Raw genomic sequence first — 21,395 nt, forward strand, 5'->3', positions numbered from 1 at the left:
ACTCACTTGAGCCCAGGAGTTGGAGGTTGCTGTGAGCTGTGAAGCCAGGGCACTCTACCCAGGGGGACAGCTTAAGGCTCTGTCTCAAAAAAAATAAAATAAAATAAAAAAAAGTAGATAGCTGGGCAAGAGGATTGCTTGGGCCCAAGAGTTTGAGGTTGCTGTGAGCTATGATGCCATAGCACTCTACTGAGGCAGACAAAGTAAGACTCTGTCTCAAAAAAAAAAAAGTTGAAACTATATAATCCATGGATTTCAACATATGTCAAAATAAATAAATAAATTACAGATATATGCTATTAGCAAAAGACATTTAAAATGTGAAAATAGCCTGGTATGCACCTGGGAAGATGAAGTGAGAAGATCACTTGAACCTAAGAGTTCAAGGCCAGCCTGAGCTACATAGAGGAACCCTATCCATTGATCAATAGAAAGAAAAAAAATGTAAAACATAAAAAGGCAGAAATTAAAAGGATAGAAATTAATTAATAGGCAAAGTTAACCAAAATAAAGCTGGCAGAGCCAGGTTAGCATCAGACATAATAAAATTTAAGACAAAAAATGTACTCGGGCTAAAAAGGGTTACATGACAAATGTTTTAAGTAAGATCTACCAATGCTAAACTTTTAGAATTTACATAAAATAAATTAAAACTGGCTCGGCACCTGCAGCTCAAGCAACTAGGGCACCAGCCACATACGCCATACCTGGCGGATTTCGAATCCAGCCCAGGCCTGCCAAACAACAATGACAACTACAACCAAAAAAAATAGTTGGGCGTTGTAGAGGGTGCCTGTAGTCCTAGCTACTTGGGAAGCTGAAGCAAGAGAATCACTTAAGCCTAAGAGTTTGAGGTTGCTATGAGCTATGACACCATGGCACTCTACCCAGGGCGACAGCTTGTGACTCTGTCTCAAAAAAAAAAAAAAAAAAGAAAGAAAGAAAAGAAAAGAATCAGAAAAGATAACACAATTAAGAAGCTTGGACCAGGCTTAGACCAGGCCTGGTGGTTCACATCTGTAATCCCCGCACTCTGGTAGCCAAAGCAGGAAGTTCGCTTGAACTCTGGACTTCAAAACCAACCTAAGCAAAAGTGAGATCCCATTTCTACTAAAAACAGAAAAACTAGCCAGGCATGGTGGCACAGGCCTATAGTCCCAGCTACTGGGGAGGCTGAGACAAGAGGATCTCTTGAGCCCAATAGTTCGAGGTTGCAGTGAACTATGATGATGCCACTGCACTCTAGCTGGGGCAACAGAGTAAGGCTCTGTCTCAGGGAAAAAAAAAAAAAAGGCCGGGTGCAGTGGCTCATGCCTGTAATCCTAGCACTCAGGGAGGCCGAGGCAGGTAGATTGCTTGAGCTCACGGGTTCAAAACCAGCCTGAGCAAAAAGTGAAACCCCCCATCTACTAAAAGTAGAAAAACTGAGGCAAGAGGATCACCTGAGCCCATGAGTTGAAGGTTGCTGTGAGCCACAGCACTCTACCCAGGGTGATAGCTTGAGACTCTGTCTTAAAAAAGAAAAAGAAAAAAAGAAAAGTAGAAAGCTACTTGGGAGGCTAAGGCAGGAAGACTACCTGAGCTCAGAGCCAGAAGTTTGAGGTTGCAGTGAGCTATAATGATGATACCACTATACTCTAGCCTGGGCAACAGAGTGATATCCTATTTCAAACAAAAAAAAAATTCTATGATTCTGTTTTTGTGGCACTTAAAAATAGAATGAACTTTTGTTTTGGTATACATATGAGATATATTAGTTACATTTATAAAAGCAAGAGCATTTAAAAAAATCCCCGGTAGTCTAGTGGTTAGGAAAAAAAGAAAAATACCCCCAAAAAACCCAAGGGGGAAAAAGGAAGAGCATGTTAAATACAACATTTAGATCAACAGGTGCCTCTGCATAAGAGGCAGGGGACAGAGTGAGGAGGAATTTAGTCTGATGTAGGTTTTTGCCAAGGTGCTTATTCTTAAATTGTGTAATGGACCCATGGATGTTGATATTATTAAAAAACAAAATAAAATATATGCACCGTGTTACAAACTAAGAATTATAAGTAATTCCAATTATAATAGACCTGTACGTCAGGTCTATTAAAATAAATGTGTGTGTGTGTGTGTGTACACACAAGACTGTCCCTTTCCTTCTTCCCTTCCCCATGCCCGTACCTGTGTCCGAGCATTGAGCAGCTGCTGGAAACTCTCAACCTCCTTGCTGTCATCTGCAGCCCGTTCCTAAGGAGAAACAGAGAAATGTAAAGTTTGGGGAAGGCAGTGCTTCATTTCAGGATGTGCCTTTCATTCCACACTTACTGTTCTTAGTCAGACCCGTACCAGACTCCAAGAGAAAAACAATGAACTAGACAGATATCATCTCTGCCCTCACGGAGATAACAGAGCAGTGGGGGGAACTGAATTCTCTGGGTAGGAAGGTCGGGAGAAGGTGCCTCTGTTACCATCAGCACACCCAGCATCATGTCATAGTTGTTGATCAGAAACACAAGCTGCTCCTTCCTTGAGGAGAATTCAGCTGCCACTCGGAGGACAAAATTTTCCACCTCCACCTGAAAAAGCCAAAAGGAAATGACAGGAGAAAGTAAGGTCACCTCACCCCTTCTCACCCTCCACGAATGGCAGCAGCCCTCCTACTGGGAGGTCTCTCCTGCCCTACCCTCACCTGCAGCTGTCCCAGTAGCTGCATCGTCCGTTCATTGGGTATTGTTTGGTTGATGCTGACCAGAGCAGAAGAAAATTCTGCATATCGGCGTGTGATCTAGAAAGACAGTGGAAAGAAAATAACACAGCCCCCATCCCAGCCCAACCAACACAACCTCCCTACTCCCTTGGCCATCCAACCTCCATTTGACTTCCTCCTCCAAATCCCTCCTAACAGTAGTACCCAATCCACCATAAGCTTGACCCCATTCCTAGACTTCTCACTCAGAGTATGGCCCATTACACAACTGTGACATTGGCCAAGCCTTACAGTGAAGCTCAGAGCCCTGCCTTTCAAGAACCCCTTGTTACCCTTGCCCTCCTCACATAGTGGGGCCGAGTATCCAATCCTCCAAGGCGCTGAGGGTCAGTGCTTCGAACGCTCTGGACATTCATCTCCAGGATCAGCTCAAACCGTGGCCATAGCAAGGCAAGCACCTGTTCCCAGTACCTATGGGCTTAATCAGAATCAAAGTTCAGCTGGCAAGGAAGTTTGGAGGGCCAGGAGGAAGTAAGGTATCCCTAAATTAAGGAATGAAGGTGGGTAGGGGTGGGTGTGTGTGTGAAAGGTGAATCTAAAAGCAGATGAATGGGGGAATAAGGGTCAATGGTATCAGGCCAATAGGTAAGACCAAGACAGTTCATGGCCTGCAGTACTTCAAAGACCAGAATTCAGTGACCTGTCCAAGGCAGGAACATCCCTCTTTGCTGCAATGCTGCGGAACCGAAGAACAATGTGGATACAGAGAAAAACAGCAATGGCATCATAACAGTCAGCTAGATAGGACTCCAGGTGTTTCTGTGATTTGGAAACAGGCAGTGGATTGGAAGAGAATATTAGTTTGTCCTTTCCATCAACTATGAACAAATACATGTTATTTCTTTGGGGATGAGTCACTGGGTGGGAAGGAAGGGAGAGATCTAAAAGGGAAAAGCTATTCTCACCCCTACCCCAGGCCAGTTCCCTGCCCACTGCCACTCAGACAGTCCTGATGCGTTGGTCACAAAGACCTATGATCACAAGCCTATCACAGTAGAATTCACAGCTGAGCTTAAGTCTGGGGTATGAGCACTGAGATTTAGGGGTCCCTAAAAATCATGAGAATCATGAGTTTCCTGGTGCTACTGCCTTGATAATGAATCAGCAGTCGGGGTAGTCTCAGGGACCCCCAGCTCTGAAAATTTCATGGAGAGTCACACTGTAAGTACAAGCTTTAGACATTCTAGAATAAGGGGATCCTGGTTTCAGCCCTATTATAATTATGAACCCACTCATCAGTGCTGATGACAACTGAACAAAAGGGTTTAAAAAATAGGAAACACAGGGATCTTACCAGGGTCATGTTAAGTGTACGGCCCATGACAGCATGGAATAGGTCATGTGCAGCTGGACCAGACACAACAAAAAATTCACAGATGAAAAGATATTCGCGGCAGGAATTGTCTAGAAGGGCGTAGTGCTGGCTGCGGAAGAGGGCTTCAAACGGATACTAGGAGCAGAGGGATAAAGAAAAAAGACAGATGACCCCAGCACTGATTTACCATCGATATGGCTGGAAAATCAGTAAACCTGGGTAACAAGAGCTACATGCAGGCTGTGAAAGAGAATCCTGAACAAGTAATAAAAAGGTGAGGGGACATAAGGGGAACAGGAAGAGTCCACCCCCACCTGCTGCTGATATTCCTGCATCTACTCCAACATCTGCCTCAGTCATTCCCCTCAGCCAGTCTCACCCTCTTCCATGTCCTTGAGTCAATGGTTCCCAACCCTTCTCACATCACAGCAAGCTAGAGTGATCACAGAAGGCCACTCCTGAGTCCAAGGGGATTGATACAAGGGCCTGCAGATCGGGAACCTTTGGCCTGAGTCTGAGCCTTCCCTCCCATGCTCAGAGTCCCCTTCAGAACTGAAGCTCGTTCATCCGCATACCCTCTGCTCTCCCCGCTGGGCTGTATGGGGCACCAGGATGGGGGCTTCAAGTTCAGTGGGAGAGATGACAGAACCACGGGTCCCCAGGGTGAAGATGGTGTTTCTGCTGCGGAGGGATGGCTTCGAGAAGAATCGTGAGAAGGGTTAGAGTCAGGGAAAACAATGAGACCAGAGCTGGGCCCAACGACTCAGTATCCCCAGGAACCCCAGGCAGCCAGATGCAGCCTAGACATCCCTGTTTCTCAGTAAAGGCCTTGCTTCACCTGACATCTGTGACAGGGCTTGAGGGGTTTCTGTACCTCCTGAATAATATGCTAAATTGGATGTCAAAATGTGTACCTTTTACTGGGGAGTAAGGGAGGCTAGATAGCTTTCATCACATTAGCAAAGGTTCTGTCTACGGAAAAAGGTAAGAAGCACTGGTTTAGTGACTGAAGCCAGGGGTCCTCTACCTTTCAAAGCCTGGCAAAAGGGTTCCCCAATATTAGGATATCTTTCTTTGCTGTATCTTCCACACCCATTAGATCATCTTTTTCAGCGACTTCCTCATACTAGACAAAACAGAAAAAAAGAATTGGTAACTCTCTTCCCATGACACAATAAAAAATTACTGTCCCTCTTTGCCCAGAGCTGTCTCCTCCTTCCAGTCCGTATGCCCAGGAATGCCTCTTCCTCCTTGGCCTCACCTGCACCTTCATAAGCCGCCCTAGGTAAGAGCGGTAGTAAGACAGGTAGATCTTACTCAGCGTCTCCACATATTCATCCCTGATCTCCTTTGCTGTTGCTCGTTCATTTCCCAGCAGGAACTGATAGAAGAACCTGGAGGGGCCAGGGACAAGTCAGTCTCCCTGTCTGCATAAGAAACCAGATACCCATACTAGGCTCCTCAAAAGCTCAAAGGCCATCCCGTGTACTTCCTTCAGGTGGTGACCTGTACTTCAGTAGGGCCGTCTGAGGGATCTGATAGTTGGTCATTGGTTTTCTGAAGGAATAAATCTTCTGGAGAATGAACTCTCGGATCTTTGTCACTGCCTAGACAGAGGGACCAAATGCACAGCATGAGCCTGCAATCCTCTTACTGTGTGAGAGGAACTGGGGGAAGTGACAAAAACTAAACACAGGAAGAACAGTGGAGAATATCTCTTTGGTATTTCTTAAGAGTTTTAGAGCAATTGGGGGGGCGTAGCTCAGTGGTTAGGGGGCCTGCCACATGCTCCAGGGTTGGTGGGTTCGAACCCTGCCCAGGTCTGCTAAACAACAACAAAAAAATACCCAGGCATTGTGGGGGTGCCTGTAGTCCCAGCTACTAGGGAGGCTGAGACAAAGAGAATCGCTGAGCCCAAGAGTTTGAGGTTGCAGTGAGAATTGATGCCACAGCACTCTACCAAGGGTGACAAAGTGAGACTCTATCTCAATAACAACAAGAACAAAAAAAGCGTTTTAGGGATACTCAGAGGGGCAAGGATGAGCTCTGCTGGGAAAAGGTAGGGTGAGGTTCTGGGGAACAGGCTACAACAGCTCTGCCAAGGAAATCCAGAGTGAAGGTCTTAGGGAGGCCGGTTCTAGTAGTCTCCAGGGTAATCCATCCCTGCTCCCCACCTTGACCCGCAGCCGGTCAAGTACGCCTCTAACGTCCGCGCAGGCTGCTGTGCCTCTAGCCTCCTGCTCTCTGACTGCAGCTGCCTTGGCATCTAGCTCCTGCAGCTGCTCCAGGAACCTGGGCTCTGTCACTGGAGCCTCCAGAATTGCCCTGGGTGTCAGGGAGGAGTGGGAGGGTTAGAAGTAGACTCAGACATCCCTAAATCAGACCCAAACCACACCCCGTACCTCCAGCTTCTGTCATCTCTACCTTCTTACACTGTGCTATATAGTCAAGACATACATATATAAATTTTCTATCCCTGGATAACCTTGCCCTATAAGCCTTGGGCCCCTACACTACATACCCAAGCTTGAAACATTCCTAATCTTTGATGATTAAATATATATCAAGGTTAAAAATGATTGTCAATCCATGATTAATTTTTCTTTTCTTTTTTTTTTTTTGAGACAGAGCCTCAAGCTGTCCCCCTGGGTAAAGTGCCGTGGCATCACAGCTCACAGCAACCTCCAACTCCTGGGCTCAAGTGAGTCTCCTGCCTCAGCCTCCCAAGTAGCTGGGACCACAGGCGCCTGCCACAACACCCGGCTATTTGGGGGGGGGGGGGTTGCAGCCATCATTGTTGTTTGGTGGGCCCAGGCTGGATTGGAACCCGCCACCTTAGGTGTATGTGGCTGGCGCCTTAGCCACTTGAGCCACAGGCGCCAAGCCATCATTAATTTTTCAAAGGTACTTGAGGATCTAGAGCTGAGAGACCCATGTGGTAAATAGGGTAGGTCCCAGCCTATCTACCTGCTATGGACATTATGACCCTTCAAACAAGTAACTCACGTGACCAGAGCAGAGGGTACCACTAGACCATCAACAAGTTCCCCAAGTTTCCCCCGAACTGCCTGGCGATTTCGAAGTCGGATGTTCATGGCTCCTGACTGTTCTTGCAGTGTCCGGATCTCAGAGCTGATGGAGCTGAGGTCACTTTGAAAAGCTCCCAACATCTGCTCCATTCGCTAGGGGAAGGGCAGAAGATGTTGCTGGAATGCCAAAGGGTTAGGAAAGGTGGGCCACCTAAGTTTCTTGGTGAAATTCCCAGTATCTATTAGTCCATGAGGGTGGCAGGTGATGAGGTACCCAAAAGGTATCAGGAAATAATAATTATGGCAGTAACAACAAAAAAGGCTCCTGAAGTCATCCTAAAAATGACACTAACTTGTCTCCATCTAAGGCTGATGACCTAAAAAATGGCAACAGAGGGCCTCACCCAAAGTTCAGTGGTTAGGGCGCCAGCCACATACACCTAGGCTCATGGGTTCAAACCCAGCCCAGGCCTGCTAACAACAATGGCAACAACAACAACAAAAAATAGTCGGGCATTGTGGCGGGCAACTGTAGTCCCAGTTACTTGGGAGGTTGAGGCAAGAGAATCACTTAAGTCCAAGAGTTTGAGATTGCTGTGAGCTGTGATGCCACGGCACTCTACCCAAGGCAATTATCTTGAGACTCTGTCTCAAAAAAAAAAAAAAAAAATGGCAACAGAGGCTGGTCATGGTAGCTTATGCCTATAACTCCAGCAACTCTGGGAGGCTGAAAGAGGAGGATTATTTAAGCCCAATAGTTGAAGACCAGCCTGAACAACAAGCAAAACCCTGTCTCTACTAGAAAAAAAAATAAAAATGGCCATGATCTAGTTCAGGGTTATTGGGGTCACGGTAATTATGGTTACTAACCTCCAGGACAGCATCACAGGCTGTGATCTGGTTGTGCAGAGATGCTATATTCTCACTCTCTTGGATATCTAACCCACAAAAAGTCAAGGGGTCTCATAGTGAAGATGGAGATCTTCAGACCTGCAATACCTCTCCAATTTCTCCCTGAAGTGACAGAAACCTCAGAGAGAAGATAGCCGCAACTGGGCTATCTGAACCACATCCCACAAAATCCCCATGTCAATAACACCCTCCCTTCCTTATGCTGGAGGATACAATCCCGAATGGATTTCTGCTCAATTTGCTGTAGCTCCAGCTCAACCTGCTTTGAATAGTGACGAAGATCCACACCCTGGTATAACATAAAGATGACAAATCAGGAGAAGTCCAGTGAAGGGACACTGGAACAGAACCAGTGAAAGGCTGAAGGATAAGATGCTAGGGTGATATAAGAAAAGCAGTAGGCTATTGTTTCTTCTTTTGGGGGGGAGGGTAGGTGAAAGGGAAGATTAACACAGGGGAAAGCCTCACCGTTTTAAGAGCTTCCTTTACTAACTCATCTTCCAGATTTGCCTGAATGTGAACTGAAAATAGAAGTTTATTATAAGTGTCCAGCTCCACAGCTCCCTCTCCCCACATGAAGCATCTGTATACCAATCCCTCCCTTATTCCTTCCAGCCCCCACACCTCTCAGATTACAGGTACTCTGCACCTACTCCATGCTATCACTTACCATCAACTTCATCCAGGATGAATTCATTAGAGGTGATATCCAACTCCCCAAGTTGCAGTGGTTCCTGGAGCCCAGGGCCACCCCCCTGCAGAGAGATAGGGAAAAAGGAGAATAAAATATAATTGGATACCCCTAATCCTTCCAGTCTGAAGGGAGGTGCTTTTACTGGAAAGCCACAGGTGCTGAGTAAAAAAATTCCAAAAGGCTCACACTGTATCTAATTTACTATTTTGGACTGATGGGTAAAGAATATGACAAGATAGGGCGGCACCTGTGGCTAATTGGGTAGGGTCCTGGCCCCATATACCGAGGGTGGTGGGTTCAAATCCGGCCCCGGCCAAACAGCAACAAAGCAAAAAAATAGCAGGTAGTTGTGGTGGGCACCTGTAATCCCAGCTACTTGAGAGGCTGAAACAAGAGAATTGCCTAAGCCCAAGGAGCTGGAGGTTGCTGTGAGCCGTGTGGCCACAGCACCCTACCAAGGGTTAATAAGTGAAACTCTGTCTGAAAAAAAAAAAAAAGAATATGACAAGCTAGCCCAGCCAAGTGGCTGGCCCTGTAGACCCACCTAATTGGGAAGACATTGCTTGAGCCCAGGAACTTGAGGCCAGCCTGGACAACATAGCAAGACCCCATCTAAATTTATAAGACTTTGTAGGAGCCCAAATGAAAAAATTTAGAAGCTGCAGAAAACAAAGCAGAACTTGCAGTTGAATTTGGACCCTCAGACTCCCGCTGTTCTATGACAATCCTGGGGAACCCCAGATTGTCTAGAAATGTCAACTAATACATAGCAACTACTTGTGTGCCAGGTCCCATCTTACAGATGTTCACCTGATCCTAACGACAACCTGTGTGGTAGGTCCTATCGCATTCCTCACCTTACAGGTGTTTAAATTAAATCTGATAGAGACATCTGAGATAATCTGATTAACTTGGACAAGGACATAGAATCTGATTAATTTGGTCAAGGACACAAAGACTGTAAGTGGCAGAGCTGGTATTAGAACCCAAGAAGTTTGGCTACCCAGGCCATACTCTTAACCTTTGCATTACACTGATTCTTTATTCCACCCAAAAATGTGGAGGAGAAAGTTGAAATTGAGCCCCAGAACTTGAGTTTCAGCCATTCTGGACCCTGCTCAAAATCGAGTCGCACCAGGAGAGGGATATGGGGAACCAAACAGGTAGCACCAGGGGTAGCAGCCAAGCTCCCATCCTTGAGCCTAAACCCAGCCCAGACATCTAGGACGCGAGGATCATCAGGACTACGGAGGAGTAACAGCCCAGTACTCTCACCAGCGGGCCCTCCTCCTCCTCCATATCTGAGGTCCCGGCCCGCATCACCAGCTCCCGTGCGGCTGCCGCCATGGTCGCAGCAGCGGCCATTCCCCACAGCCTCACTTCCGGCAGCTGTCCGGCCGAGTCCGTTACCGGGAGTGGAACTACGAGTCCCAGAGGGTCTTGCGCAGCGTGAAATCGTTCCCAGATATTTGACAAATTAACTCCAGCCTTCCCCTTTCAGCTCCAACCACTTCACCCAGATGCAAACAAGAATGTAGTTGTCCCAAGCACAATCACGGTCTGGAACCTTCGCTGTTCTTATAACCAAGACGTTTACGAACTGTAAAGAAATGACGCACCGGAAGTTGTGGCACCCAAGACTTACTCTCATTAAGTCCAGTCGGCTAGCACTGAAGCAGTTTCCGGAAACGCGTCTCCTAGGTAGCTCCGCCTCTTCCTTCAAGAAGCTATATAAGAATATTGCGTCACTTCCGTTCTCTCTTCCACAGGAGGCTTACACGCCGCCGGTTTTGCCGCCGCCATGGTAAGACTGGAATCTGTACTGGGATCTAGCGACATCGGAACCGGGGCAGGGACTGTCTGCTGTCAGGGTGCCGACAACGCCCTGTCCTGAGGTCCTGCAAACGTCTGTGTGGAATCTTGGATTGCGTACCTGGGAAGGGACACCAGAGATTTTGAATTCCGCGGGAAGGCCCTGAGGAAGGGTCACCCATTTACCCAAGCTCACGGAAGCTGCCAGAACTCGAGCGTCTGTGGGGAACTCCAGCTCCCGCCGTGCAGAGTGTACTTTTAGAAGCAGGGAGGAGACCCATTTTTCACTTACCAAAGGTTGCATTTTCCGAAGGTTGAATGCTTCCTGTTCTTGCTATCTTTAGGAGTAAGGAGTTTGCTGTGGTGTGAACACCTGGAGGGGGGATTGTCTTTGCTCCACCTGTCACAAGCTTAATGTTTCTGTTTGAGGTTGTTCATTTGCTTTATCGACCTTACAGTTTGATAGTTCACGGTGGTTTTCTCCCCTATCCTTTTGCAGTCTCTAGTGATCCCTGAGAAGTTCCAACACATTTTGCGAGTACTCAACACCAACATCGATGGGCGGCGGAAAATAGCCTTTGCTATCACCGCTATTAAGGTAAAGTAGGGTAAGGATGAGAGAATTTAAGTGAGAACTGAGTTAAGACTTGAGCAATAAATGAGGAAAGGATGAGGAGACATGAGTCTTATTCATATCTCCTTACTAATGGGCTAAAAAAAGGGTTAAAGGAGTGACTGATTCCTTAACATGTTTGCCATAAAAGATGAATAATGAAAGCCTGGAGAGTAGTCTAGCCTAAGGTCAAGCCAAAACATTTCACGGAGATAGGGGCAGATAAATTTGCCTGCTTGTGTTTGCTAAAGATTTTTCTGGACCATCAGCTTTTGAGTCTCCTGTAGATAGCCCTTCTGTCTCCTGCTCCTCCCCCAGTACATCGTACAGTTGTTCCTGAGAAATTTATGTGCCCTGAGAATTGGATAATGGAACATACTGAGGGTTAGTAGAAATGCAAGTAGACACCAACTGTGAAGAAACATGTAGTTGAGTGGGAGAGATAAGAGCAGGACACTTACATATGCCTGAGTAAAAGCTCCTTTTCAGTTGGAATGGGACCAGTACATGTCTCTGGCTTCTTGCTAGAGTCAGTAAATGGAAGCTTTGATGCTTCTCTCCACAAACCTAACAAATGCCTTTTTGTCTTAACTAGTGTGTGTACACTGCACAAGGGTAGGGCTAGGCCTGTCTTGATCATGATTCCCAGGTTCTGCTGCATGAATGGCTTGAAGGATACTGCTGCCTGGTCTTGAGGAATTTTAAGGAAATTAATAAAAATTTCATAGAGGATAAAATTAAAAGAGCCTGTTAAGATTGAGGAAGCATGTAGTGGTATTTATCAAAAGATAGCTGAGTTTAAGCAGTAAGTCTTACATTTGATTTATAAAGTCTGTCAGATTTCATTTGCTTCTAAGTGATAAAGAAGAAAATTGCTTCCTTCCGTTAGTCACTTTGGGAAACTAGTAAAGCAGTACAAAATATAGTACCTGTTTTATAGATATGAATGAGGCTTAAGTGAGATAATGTCTATAAAAGCAGGGTTAATAGGATGCTTCTGCTAAACCTGTCTGCCTCTTTGACATTTCCTGGTTTTGTATTTTTTACTTTGACCAACCTATGTAGTCAACTTACAACTGAGGGAAAAATAATAGCACATAGCACATTTTCAGTATTTAATGAGGCTATAGAGTGGAGAGCCAGCCTGGTAAGAGAAGGAAAGATTGAGTGTGGTCTTGGTTGAGGATCTAGTATGAGGGAGGATCCTTAGAAGTTGGAAGAAGATGCTGGGCTCAGTGTTGCACACCTGTAATCCTAGCACAATGGGAGGCCAAGGAGGGTGGATCGCTTGAGCTCATGAGCTTGAGACTGCCCTGAGCAAAAGTGAGACCCCTATTTCTATTAAAAATAGAAAAACAGGGGAAGACGATCACTTGAGCCCAAGAGTCGGAGGAAAGTTGAAAGAAGATTGAGCAGGAATAGGGAGATTGGGTATGAGGAATGTGTCCTCCAAAAATATGGTTGAAGTAGTGCTAAGTATAGTAAATAAACCAGGAAAGAGTGAAGGGTGGAAGTTTATGCAGGCAGGGGAGAGGCCGTCAGTAATGTTCCTTTTTTTTTTTTTTTTTTTGGACAGTCTCAAGCTGTCACTCTGGGTGGAGTACCATGGCATCATAGCTCACAGCAACCTCAAACTCTTAGAGCTCAAGCAGTCCTCTTGCCTTAGACTTGTTGTTCATTATTATTTTTAGTAAAGATGGGGTCTCGTTTTTGCTCAGCCTGGTCTCAAACTCGTGACCTCAAGCAATCCATTGACTTGGCCTCCCATAGTGCTAGGATTACAGGCGTGAACCACCATACCCAACCACCTATAATGTTCTTGATACTTAAAGAGAATAATACTAAGTTGGGCCTGACTTCTATACTAATAGAAGTATCAACTTTTCTATTACATGGGAAGTGAAATGTTGGACTACAAGAATGAGAATTTGAGCTATTCCACAAATGAATGACACCCCCGTACTTATATCTAAAACTTACAAATCTTTATCCCTACCCACTCTATTTTCAAGTAAATTGCAAATGTGGTGTTTCATTTGTAAATACTTAAGTTAGACTCTTGATTTCTACAGAATCAACCTGATAATTTGGCCCTTGGTCACTTTCTTCGATAGAGATAATGTCATTTGTTTCCATTTCCTTAGGGCTCCTATCACAAGTTTCCATAAACAAGACAGAAAATTATTCTCTTAGCTCTGGAAGCCAAAAGTTAAGGTTGTCATTGACCATACTTGCTCTGAAGACCTTCAAAATCCTACTTTGCCTCTTCCTGGTATCTGGAGTTGTCAATAATCCTTGATACTCTTTGGCTTGTAGCAACATTTCGGTCTGTTTCTTTTGCGCCCTCGTCTGTGTCTGTCTCTGTCTTTTAAAAGGTTTCCAATCACTGGATTTGGGGCCTACCCTAATCCAGTATAACCTCTGTTTTACCTCATTATTTCTACTAAGCCCATTCTAGATAGGGTCACATTCTGAGGTTTTAGGTGGACATAAATTGGGGGCACTATTCAACTTAAAGCCAGTTATCTCTGGGCACTGACAAACAAGTTTATAGTCTTAGAAAACATTGGTCATGGGGATATGGTGATGTGCCTAGAGAATTAACTCTAAGAAACTGAATCCAGTACCCTGCTCAGCCTTGTTGATTCACAAGACTGGCTCCATCAGGTTGGAGAGACAGGCTATTCCTTCTCCATCCAGAAATTAAGAGAGCAGCCAGTGCTCATAGTTCGCTGGGTAGGGCGCTGGCTGCATGCACTGAGGCTGGTGGGTTTGAACCTGGCCCAACTAAAACAACAGTCACAACTGCAACAACAAAAGGTAGCCGGGCATTGTGGTGGGCACCTGTAGTCCCACCTACTTGGGAGGCTGAGTCAAGAGAATCACTTGAGCCCAAGAGTCTGAGGTTCCTTTGAGCTATGTATGACGCTACAACACTCTACCCAGGGCAACAGCTTGAGACTCTCAAAAAAGTAAAAAATTAAGAGAGCACTTGTTGACAGCTACATAATGCTGGGCAATGGAGGGGGAAAGACACTGCTTTCAGGTTTCTGGAGTGGTGGTGTTTTGTTTTTTTTAGACAAAAGAGTCTCACTATGTTGCCCTCAGTAGAGTGAGTGCCCTGGTGTCACAGCTCACAGCAACCTCCAACTCTTGAGCTTAAGCAGTTTTCTTGCAGCAGCCTCCCAAGTAGCTGGGACTATAGGCGCCCGACACAACACCCACCTATTTTTTTTGTTGTAGTTGTTTAGCAGGCTGGGGCAGGGTTCAAACCACCCTGCCTTGGTCTACATGACTGGCACCTAGCCGAGCTCTCTATTCTTGGTCCAATCCTGCGGGCAAATAAAGTTGTCTTTTTTTCTTTCTACTTAATTGTTAGTCTTTATATCTAGGAAGGTGGGTGAGGGAAAGGTGATCTGTAAAACAATAAGTTATTGCAGGTCTTACTTTTGCAGATTCTTTTTTTGGAGACAGCCTCAAGCTGTCACCCTGGGTAGACTGCCGTGGCATCACAGCTCACAGCAACCTCCAACTCTTGGGCTCAAGCGAGTCTCCTGCCTCCGCTTCCCAAGTAGCTGAGACTAAGGCGCCCACCACAACGCCTGGCTTGTTTGTTTGTTTGTTTGTTTTTTGAGACAGATCCTCAAGCTGTCCCCCTGGGTAGAGTGCTATGGCATCACAGCTGACAGCAACCTCCAACTCCTGGGCTCAAGTGAGTCCTACCTCAGCCTCCCAAGTAGCTGGGACCACAACGCCCGGCCATTTTTTGGTTGCAGCCATCATTGTTGTTTGACGGGCCTGGGCTAGATTAAAACCCGCCACCTTAGGTGTATGTGGCTGAAACTTTAGCCACTTGAGCCACAGGCACCAAGCTGCCAGGCTGGATTCAAACCCGCCAGCTCAGGTGTATGTGGCTGGCGCCTTAGCCGCTTGAGCCACAGGCACTGAGCTTTTTGCAGATCTCTTGAATAATGGGGCTACAAGGGAATACAAAAAATGAGATTCAATCCTAATCTGAAACCTCTCATTTCAGGGTGTGGGTCGAAGATATGCTCATGTAGTATTGAGGAAAGCAGACATTGACCTTACCAAGAGGGCAGGAGAACTCACAGAGGATGAGGTGAGGACAGGGAACAAACAGGGTGGGAGTTGGGCCTGACTCAGAAAGGAGGTCATCTTGGTCTGACCTTATCCTGCCTGCCAGGTGGAACGTGTGATCACCATTATGCAGAATCCACGCCAGTATAAGATCCCAGACTGGTTTTTAAACAGACAGAAGGATGTAAAGGATGGAAAATACAGCCAGGTGTGTATTGAGATGGGCAGGATTGGAGGAAAGGGGGGTTCCAGATAGAATTGAGCATATGTGATTGGGATAAAACAAACATCCTAACATCCCTCACCCTCTTTTTCCAATCCAGGTCCTGGCCAATGGCCTGGACAACAAGCTCCGGGAAGACTTGGAGCGGCTGAAGAAGATTCGGGCCCATAGAGGGCTGCGCCACTTCTGGGGGTGAGTTTGGGGGTGGTCTCATCTTCCTGCCTCCCTTTAGAGTCGCACCATAATGCTTTCCCCTACCTTTTCTTTGTGCTGTGTATGACCTACAAGCCTTTCTTTTTATCTGCAGCCTTCGTGTCCGAGGCCAGCACACCAAGACAACTGGCCGCCGTGGCCGTACCGTGGGTGTGTCCAAGAAGAAATAAGTCTGTAGGCCTTGTCTGTTAATAAAACGTTTATATACCTATGGCTTCCTTAGTGCTTCTCCCTTCTGGTGTTGCTAAGTGGGAATGTTACAGTGCTGGATCCTATTTGTTGGTCATTTCTCCCCTTTTGCTCAGATAGCACTGTCTTAACTCAGCTACCCAAACAATACCATTGGTTTTAACAGTGGTGATGATCCTTCACAAGTAATACTGTCTATCTAGTCCCACCCTGTGATATACAGAGTACATATAAATGATTATGGAACAAGCAACATTCACAGCCTTGAAGGGGAGAACCCAGAAGGGTTGTGGGTAGCTGAGCCTAGGCAGTTTAAGTTAGGTGAGCCATTACAAGTTTGACAACCTTAGGTTTCTTTTCTTTCTCTGTTTTTTTTTTTTTTTTAATTTTTTTTGCTGATTTTGGCTGGGGCTGAGTTTGAACCTTCCACCTCCAGCATATGGGGCCAGCACCCCACTCCTTTGAGCCACAGTCACCACCCCACCTTAGGTTTCTAAAAGATGAAGTCCTAATGGTTGGAAGATAACGGCCAGGCTGATGGAGAAAAAGTCCTTTAGACAGAAAGCAAAAAGAAAAAACTATGCGCACCAATTTCACTGACCAAGAGTGTGCCCCAGGCCAAGCGTGGTGGCTCTCGCCCGTAATCCTAACAGTGGAATGTCCCGGCGTCATTCCCAGACAGCAAAAAGCAAGACCCCCATCTCTACTAAAAGACAGGCAAAATGATCGCTTGAGCCTTGGAGTTGGAGGTTGCTGTTAGCTATGACGCCATGGCACTCTACCCAGGGTAACAGACTGTTGTCAAAAAGCGAGCCCCGGCTCAGCGCCTATAGCTCAACTGGCTAAGGCGCCAGCCACGTACACCTAAGGTGGTGGGTTCGAATCCCCAGCCCGGACCCGCCAAACAACAATGACGGCTGCAACCAAAGAATAGCCGGGCGTTGTGGCGGGCGCCTGTGGTCCCAGCTACTTGGGAGGCGGAGGCAGGAGACTCGCTTGAGCCCAGGAGTTGGAGGTTGCTGTGAGCTGTAATGCCACGGCACTCTACCCAGGGGGACAGCTTGAGGCTCTGTCTCAAAAAAAAAAAAAAAAGCGAGCCCCAGGACGGAGGTGGACCCAGGTCAGGGTGGCAGACAGCGAGAGAGCCGCCTGACTCTGTCACTGCTTCTCGCTGACCGCTTCCGCCGTGTCGCGCTGCTTTGACGCGGCTCCGACGTTGTTTCCGGTGGGGATGTGAACGCCTGCGCAAATGATTGGAAGGGTGGAGGAAGTGGCAGCAACAAGGTAACTCGGCAGGATACAGCTGTTGTACCCAAGTGCGATGGTACTGGGGGACGTGAGTTTCCCATGTCCTAGGCACGGCCCGTTAAGCGCGAACACGTGATCTAGGCCAAATGGAGCTTCTCACCACTCTGTAAGCATCTTTTCATTCCTGATCTCCACCTGTGCCACGCCATGACCCTCAGTCTATTCCGGCGACTTCTCCTTTCTTCCCTGCTGCTGGTGATCGTCTGGACCCTCTTTGGGCCCTCGGGGATTGGGGAGGAGCTGCTGAGCCTCTCGCTAGCCTCCCTGCTGCCAGCCCCAGCTTCACCAGGGCCGCCCCTCGCCCTGCCCCGCCTCCTGATCCCCAATCAGGAGGCCTGCGGTGGACCCGGCGCCCCTCCCTTCCTGCTAATTCTGGTGTGCACAGCCCCGGAGAACCTGAACCAGAGAAACGCCATTCGGGCTTCGTGGGGTGGGCTGCGTGAGGCCCGGGGACTCAGGGTGCAGACCCTCTTCCTGCTGGGAGAGCCCAACAGGCAGCACCCTAGCAGGGACTCTCGTGGGAATGACCTAGTGTGGGAGTCAACGGCCCAGGGGGATATCTTACAAGCGGCCTTCCAAGACTCCTACCGCAATCTCACCCTCAAGACCCTCAGCGGGCTCAACTGGGCTGACAAATACTGCCCCTTGGCCCGCTATATTCTCAAGACGGACGATGATGTATATGTCAATGTCCCAGAACTGGTATCAGAGTTGGTGCTGCGAGGAGGCCGTTGGGAGCAATGGGAAAGGGGAACGGAGCCCCCGAGAGAGGCTGCAGTCACAGGAGTCCCAGCCTCACATAGCAAAGCAGTGCCTCTTCTGTACCTGGGCAGGGTACACTGGAGGGCAAACCCCTCTCGGATGCCAGGGGGTCGGCACCATGTAACAGAGGAGCAGTGGCCTCTAACTTGGGGCCCCTATCCACCCTATGCCTCAGGTACAGGTTACGTGCTGTCAGCTTCTGCTGTGCAGCTCATTTTGAAGGTGGCCAGTAGGACACCCCCTCTGCCACTGGAAGATGTCTTTGTGGGGGTAAGTGCCCGACGAGGAGGCCTAGCCCCAACCCACTGTGTCAAGTTGGCTGGTGCGACCCATTATCCCCTGGACCGATGCTGCTATGGGAAGTTCCTACTGACATCCCACAAGTTGGACCCCTGGAAGATGCAAGAAGCCTGGAAGCTGGTGGGTGGCTCTGATGGAGAAAGGACTGTGCCCTTTTGCTCCTGGCTCCAGAGAGCCCTGGGCATCCTACGGTGTCGGGTAATAGCCTGGCTTCACAGCTGAGAGTACCTGGGGCCAAGGAAGGGTGTGAGGAGCTGATGGTCCAGCCAGCACCTCCGAAACCTCTCTCAGGCCCAAGACAAGGGCTCCTAGCTGCCTGCAGCTGATCAGTTTCCTCATGTGGTTGTCTGTCATCAAGACAGGGATGTAGAAGAACCCTAGAGACCTGGACTGCCAGCTCCAAAGATGGTCACCAGGAAGAAAAAAAAAAGTTGGAGTTGTTCTCTCCAGCCAGGGCAGGAGAGGGGCATATGCCCCTCAATAAACTTGTCTCTCTACTTCTTCGAGTGCAGTGTGGTCTTCGCTAGGACTCCCAGAACACAAACCTGGAGAGCCCAAAGGCTGCTAGATCCTGCCAGATGGGAAGGACATCTCCAGGTACATGGGAGAAAGGACAGCCTCTCTGAGGAGGAAGGTTCCTAAAAGGCAAGACTAAGGCCACAGCAACTGCAAGGTATGGGACCAAGATAGAGGCAGGACACTGCGATCCATCTGATCCTAGAATAGTCCCATGCCCGGGGGGCAGCGGGGTGGTGGCGGGGAACAGGTCCACAGGATGATACAAAGGCATTATCCAAAAAAATCACTTTCCTCTTTATTACTAATCCACCCCAAGAGCCAGCTGTCCACCTCCAAATGGGGAGGGGAGCACATTACTCCCTCTTTGTTCCAAGAAACAGTCATTTCCCTGTAGGTGACCTTAGGGAGAGATTGTTCCCAGGCCACCCTGGAAAATGGTTCAGTGCACAAATCTATCCAGGGCAGATGGCCGGGCCCCCAATGGCTTGGCCTTCTCTTGCTTGTGCTGCTGCTGCTGCTCAAGGTTTTGCCGGACCTTGTCCTGGGGATAGGAGAAGGGGAGAGGACATGGACAAATTGATAGATAAGTGGCAGCTTGCCGACAGTCCAAGCTGGAGGGTATAGCCCATGAGAGTGCTCCTTTACCCTATGCTCCTCGTCCATGACCTTCTTCTTCCTTTTCACAAGGCTTGCTGTGGAGCTGCGGCCCTTCTGCTTTGGCTTTGGCTGGAAGGGAGCCTTAGCTTCGGGGTCATAACCCTGAAGGAGGGAACAGGAGTGAAATCTGTTAACAGCCTCAGAGTCAGGGCACTGGCAGGACCCACCTGCTGTGCTGCACTCATGAGGACAGGCCTATGGTAGGGAGAGGACATAGTAGTGAAGAAGGAAGGGCCTGGTCACTCAGGCCTGCTCCATACCAGCCTCTCTATCCGCTCCTTCTTTGCCTGTTCCAAAGAGATGACATCCACCTCTGCCAGGGCTCGTGGGTCCAGACAAATAAGCTCTGCAGGTACCTGGGGGTGTCATAGAGGGACAGGAATGGACAAGGAGCCACAGGAGGGTGGCACCAATGAGACAGAAGCTATGGAGAATGCTCAAGAGTTCTGGGGAGCTTTCCCTACCTCCAGACCCAAACCACACACATCACCTTCTCCAGCAGAGAGAACCTCACCTTCTCCAGCAGGGCCTTCACCTCCCATTCCTGACGCTGTTTCCGGCTCCTGTATGGGTTATTCTCCAGACCATCAAAGTTGGGCTCAGCAGCCCCTGAAAGGAGGGAAGAACATAGAGCCATAATGAAGATCCCAGTCCAGCAGCTCCACCCTGATGAAGCCCCATGCTACTAGCTGTCTCAGGCCCACCCAAGCTTTTAGGCAGGGTTCATGCACTTTGAGCCCTATCCCCTGGCCAACTCACCAGGGACCAGCATGCTGGTGATGCCCCCACTGTGGCCCACCCCTAGCACATCTTCAAAGGGGCAGAACTGAAGTCCGTGCACAGGGCCTGAGAGCCGGTGGGTTAGGTAGGGCTGCTCAAGGGAGGGTGGGCTGGCCTGGCCCTGCCTGGCCCAGATGTTGACAACATCACCCATTCCTGCAACCAGCAGTCCCCGCTGGGAGAAGGCCAGGTGCCCTGCTCCCTGAGGCAGAGTCCGAGCACTCAGAGGCTGGAATGTCCCTCGAAGGTCAAAGATCTTCATCTGGTGGTCCAGGCCAGAGGTGGCCATGTACCTGAGAAGGGCAATCAATTAATCTGTCAGTAAATGGGTTTACTAAGCAGACTTGTGGTTAAATCTAGGCATCAAGTCTGTGGAGAAAATGACTAGTAATCATGACTACCATCAAACTAAACACACCACAGACGTTCTCTGTTAAGCCTCACAAAACTGTTTTATTTCCCTTTTACAAGTGAGGAAACTAAAGCTCAGAGAAAGGAAATCTGAGTTAGTGAATGGTCAGACTGGGATTCAAGTCAGGCCTGTTTCTTTAGTGTCTGCCTCTTATCTGCTCACACCACATTCCCCTATCAAGACACCACTCAGGCTCAGCGCTCATAGCTCAGTGAGTAGAGTGCCAGCCACATACACCAAAGCTGGCGGGTTTGAGCCTGGCCTGGGCCTGCTAAACAACAATGACAACTGCAACCAAAAAACAGCCAGGCATTGTGGCAGATGCCTATAGTCCAAGCTATTTGGGAGGCAGAGGCAAGAGAATCGCTTGAGCCCAAGAGTTTGAGGTTACTATGAGCTGTGATGCCATAGCACTCTACCGAGGGCAACACAGTGAGACTATGTCTAAAAAAAAATAAGATGACTCAGAGGGCTGACAGGCTGTTCCTAAATGTGACGTTCCCCTGCACAGACATGTAGCAAAGCAGGCCAGCAAAGGAAAAGTACATCTGCAGTGGTCAGGAAGGATTTTGTGGGAAAAGTGGGATTTGAGCCATTCTAGGTACTTCCCAAGAAAGCACAATAAACAGATATAGCAGGTACAAGAGCATTAACATCTACTGTAGTGAAAAGGAAGCAGAGTGAGATGAGATGAGCTTTCCAGGGTTGGTGAAAAAGATGGTCAGGAAAATCAGGAGGGGACAAATTGTAGGGTCTCTTTAAAGTCAGACTGAGGGCTAAGGCGCCCGCCACGTACACCTAAGGTGG

The 21,395-nt window shown here is 48.1% G+C and overlaps 4 protein-coding genes across 4 annotated transcripts in view; 2 read left to right on the plus strand and 2 right to left on the minus strand.

Annotated features, from left to right (window-relative positions):
- VPS52 (VPS52, GARP complex subunit) overlaps positions 1–10,343 on the minus strand; it is an 18,185-nt gene extending 7,842 nt beyond the window's left edge. The window contains exons 1-17 of the mRNA XM_003789084.3: positions 9,978–10,343; positions 8,679–8,763; positions 8,477–8,529; positions 8,222–8,297; positions 7,967–8,034; positions 7,074–7,249; positions 6,242–6,392; positions 5,574–5,674; positions 5,329–5,461; positions 5,136–5,193; positions 4,643–4,776; positions 4,047–4,202; positions 3,393–3,511; positions 3,040–3,163; positions 2,675–2,770; positions 2,454–2,561; positions 2,167–2,232 (exon numbers count right to left, since the gene is read on the minus strand). Of these exons, the coding sequence (XP_003789132.1) occupies positions 2,167–2,232; positions 2,454–2,561; positions 2,675–2,770; positions 3,040–3,163; positions 3,393–3,511; positions 4,047–4,202; positions 4,643–4,776; positions 5,136–5,193; positions 5,329–5,461; positions 5,574–5,674; positions 6,242–6,392; positions 7,074–7,249; positions 7,967–8,034; positions 8,222–8,297; positions 8,477–8,529; positions 8,679–8,763; positions 9,978–10,067 (1,794 nt within the window). The 5' untranslated portion in view covers positions 10,068–10,343. The remainder of the gene's footprint in view (positions 1–2,166; positions 2,233–2,453; positions 2,562–2,674; positions 2,771–3,039; positions 3,164–3,392; positions 3,512–4,046; positions 4,203–4,642; positions 4,777–5,135; positions 5,194–5,328; positions 5,462–5,573; positions 5,675–6,241; positions 6,393–7,073; positions 7,250–7,966; positions 8,035–8,221; positions 8,298–8,476; positions 8,530–8,678; positions 8,764–9,977) is intronic.
- Positions 10,344–10,406: 63 nt separating this feature from the next.
- On the plus strand, positions 10,407–15,875 carry RPS18 (ribosomal protein S18). The gene is made up of 6 exons (XM_003789085.3): positions 10,407–10,506; positions 11,014–11,112; positions 15,161–15,247; positions 15,332–15,433; positions 15,549–15,640; positions 15,756–15,875. The coding sequence occupies exons 1-6, from the start codon at positions 10,504–10,506 to the stop codon at positions 15,829–15,831; spliced, it is 459 nt and encodes a 152-aa protein (XP_003789133.1). The 5' UTR covers positions 10,407–10,503; the 3' UTR covers positions 15,832–15,875.
- Positions 15,876–17,115: 1,240 nt separating this feature from the next.
- Positions 17,116–18,542, plus strand: B3GALT4 (beta-1,3-galactosyltransferase 4). Its single transcript, XM_003789086.3, has one exon. The coding sequence runs from the start codon at positions 17,306–17,308 to the stop codon at positions 18,440–18,442; it is 1,137 nt and encodes a 378-aa protein (XP_003789134.1). The 5' UTR covers positions 17,116–17,305; the 3' UTR covers positions 18,443–18,542.
- Positions 18,543–19,009: 467 nt separating this feature from the next.
- The window catches only part of WDR46 (WD repeat domain 46), a 13,505-nt gene continuing 11,119 nt past the window's right edge, over positions 19,010–21,395 (minus strand). The window contains exons 11-15 of the mRNA XM_003789087.3: positions 20,156–20,469; positions 19,911–20,005; positions 19,657–19,752; positions 19,385–19,498; positions 19,010–19,280 (exon numbers count right to left, since the gene is read on the minus strand). Of these exons, the coding sequence (XP_003789135.1) occupies positions 19,179–19,280; positions 19,385–19,498; positions 19,657–19,752; positions 19,911–20,005; positions 20,156–20,469 (721 nt within the window). The 3' untranslated portion in view covers positions 19,010–19,178. The remainder of the gene's footprint in view (positions 19,281–19,384; positions 19,499–19,656; positions 19,753–19,910; positions 20,006–20,155; positions 20,470–21,395) is intronic.

The sequence above is a fragment of the Otolemur garnettii genome, unplaced genomic scaffold (genome assembly GCF_000181295.1).
Source record: "Otolemur garnettii isolate 467f Iridium unplaced genomic scaffold, OtoGar3 scaffold00031, whole genome shotgun sequence".
Lineage (NCBI taxonomy): Eukaryota > Metazoa > Chordata > Mammalia > Primates > Galagidae > Otolemur > Otolemur garnettii.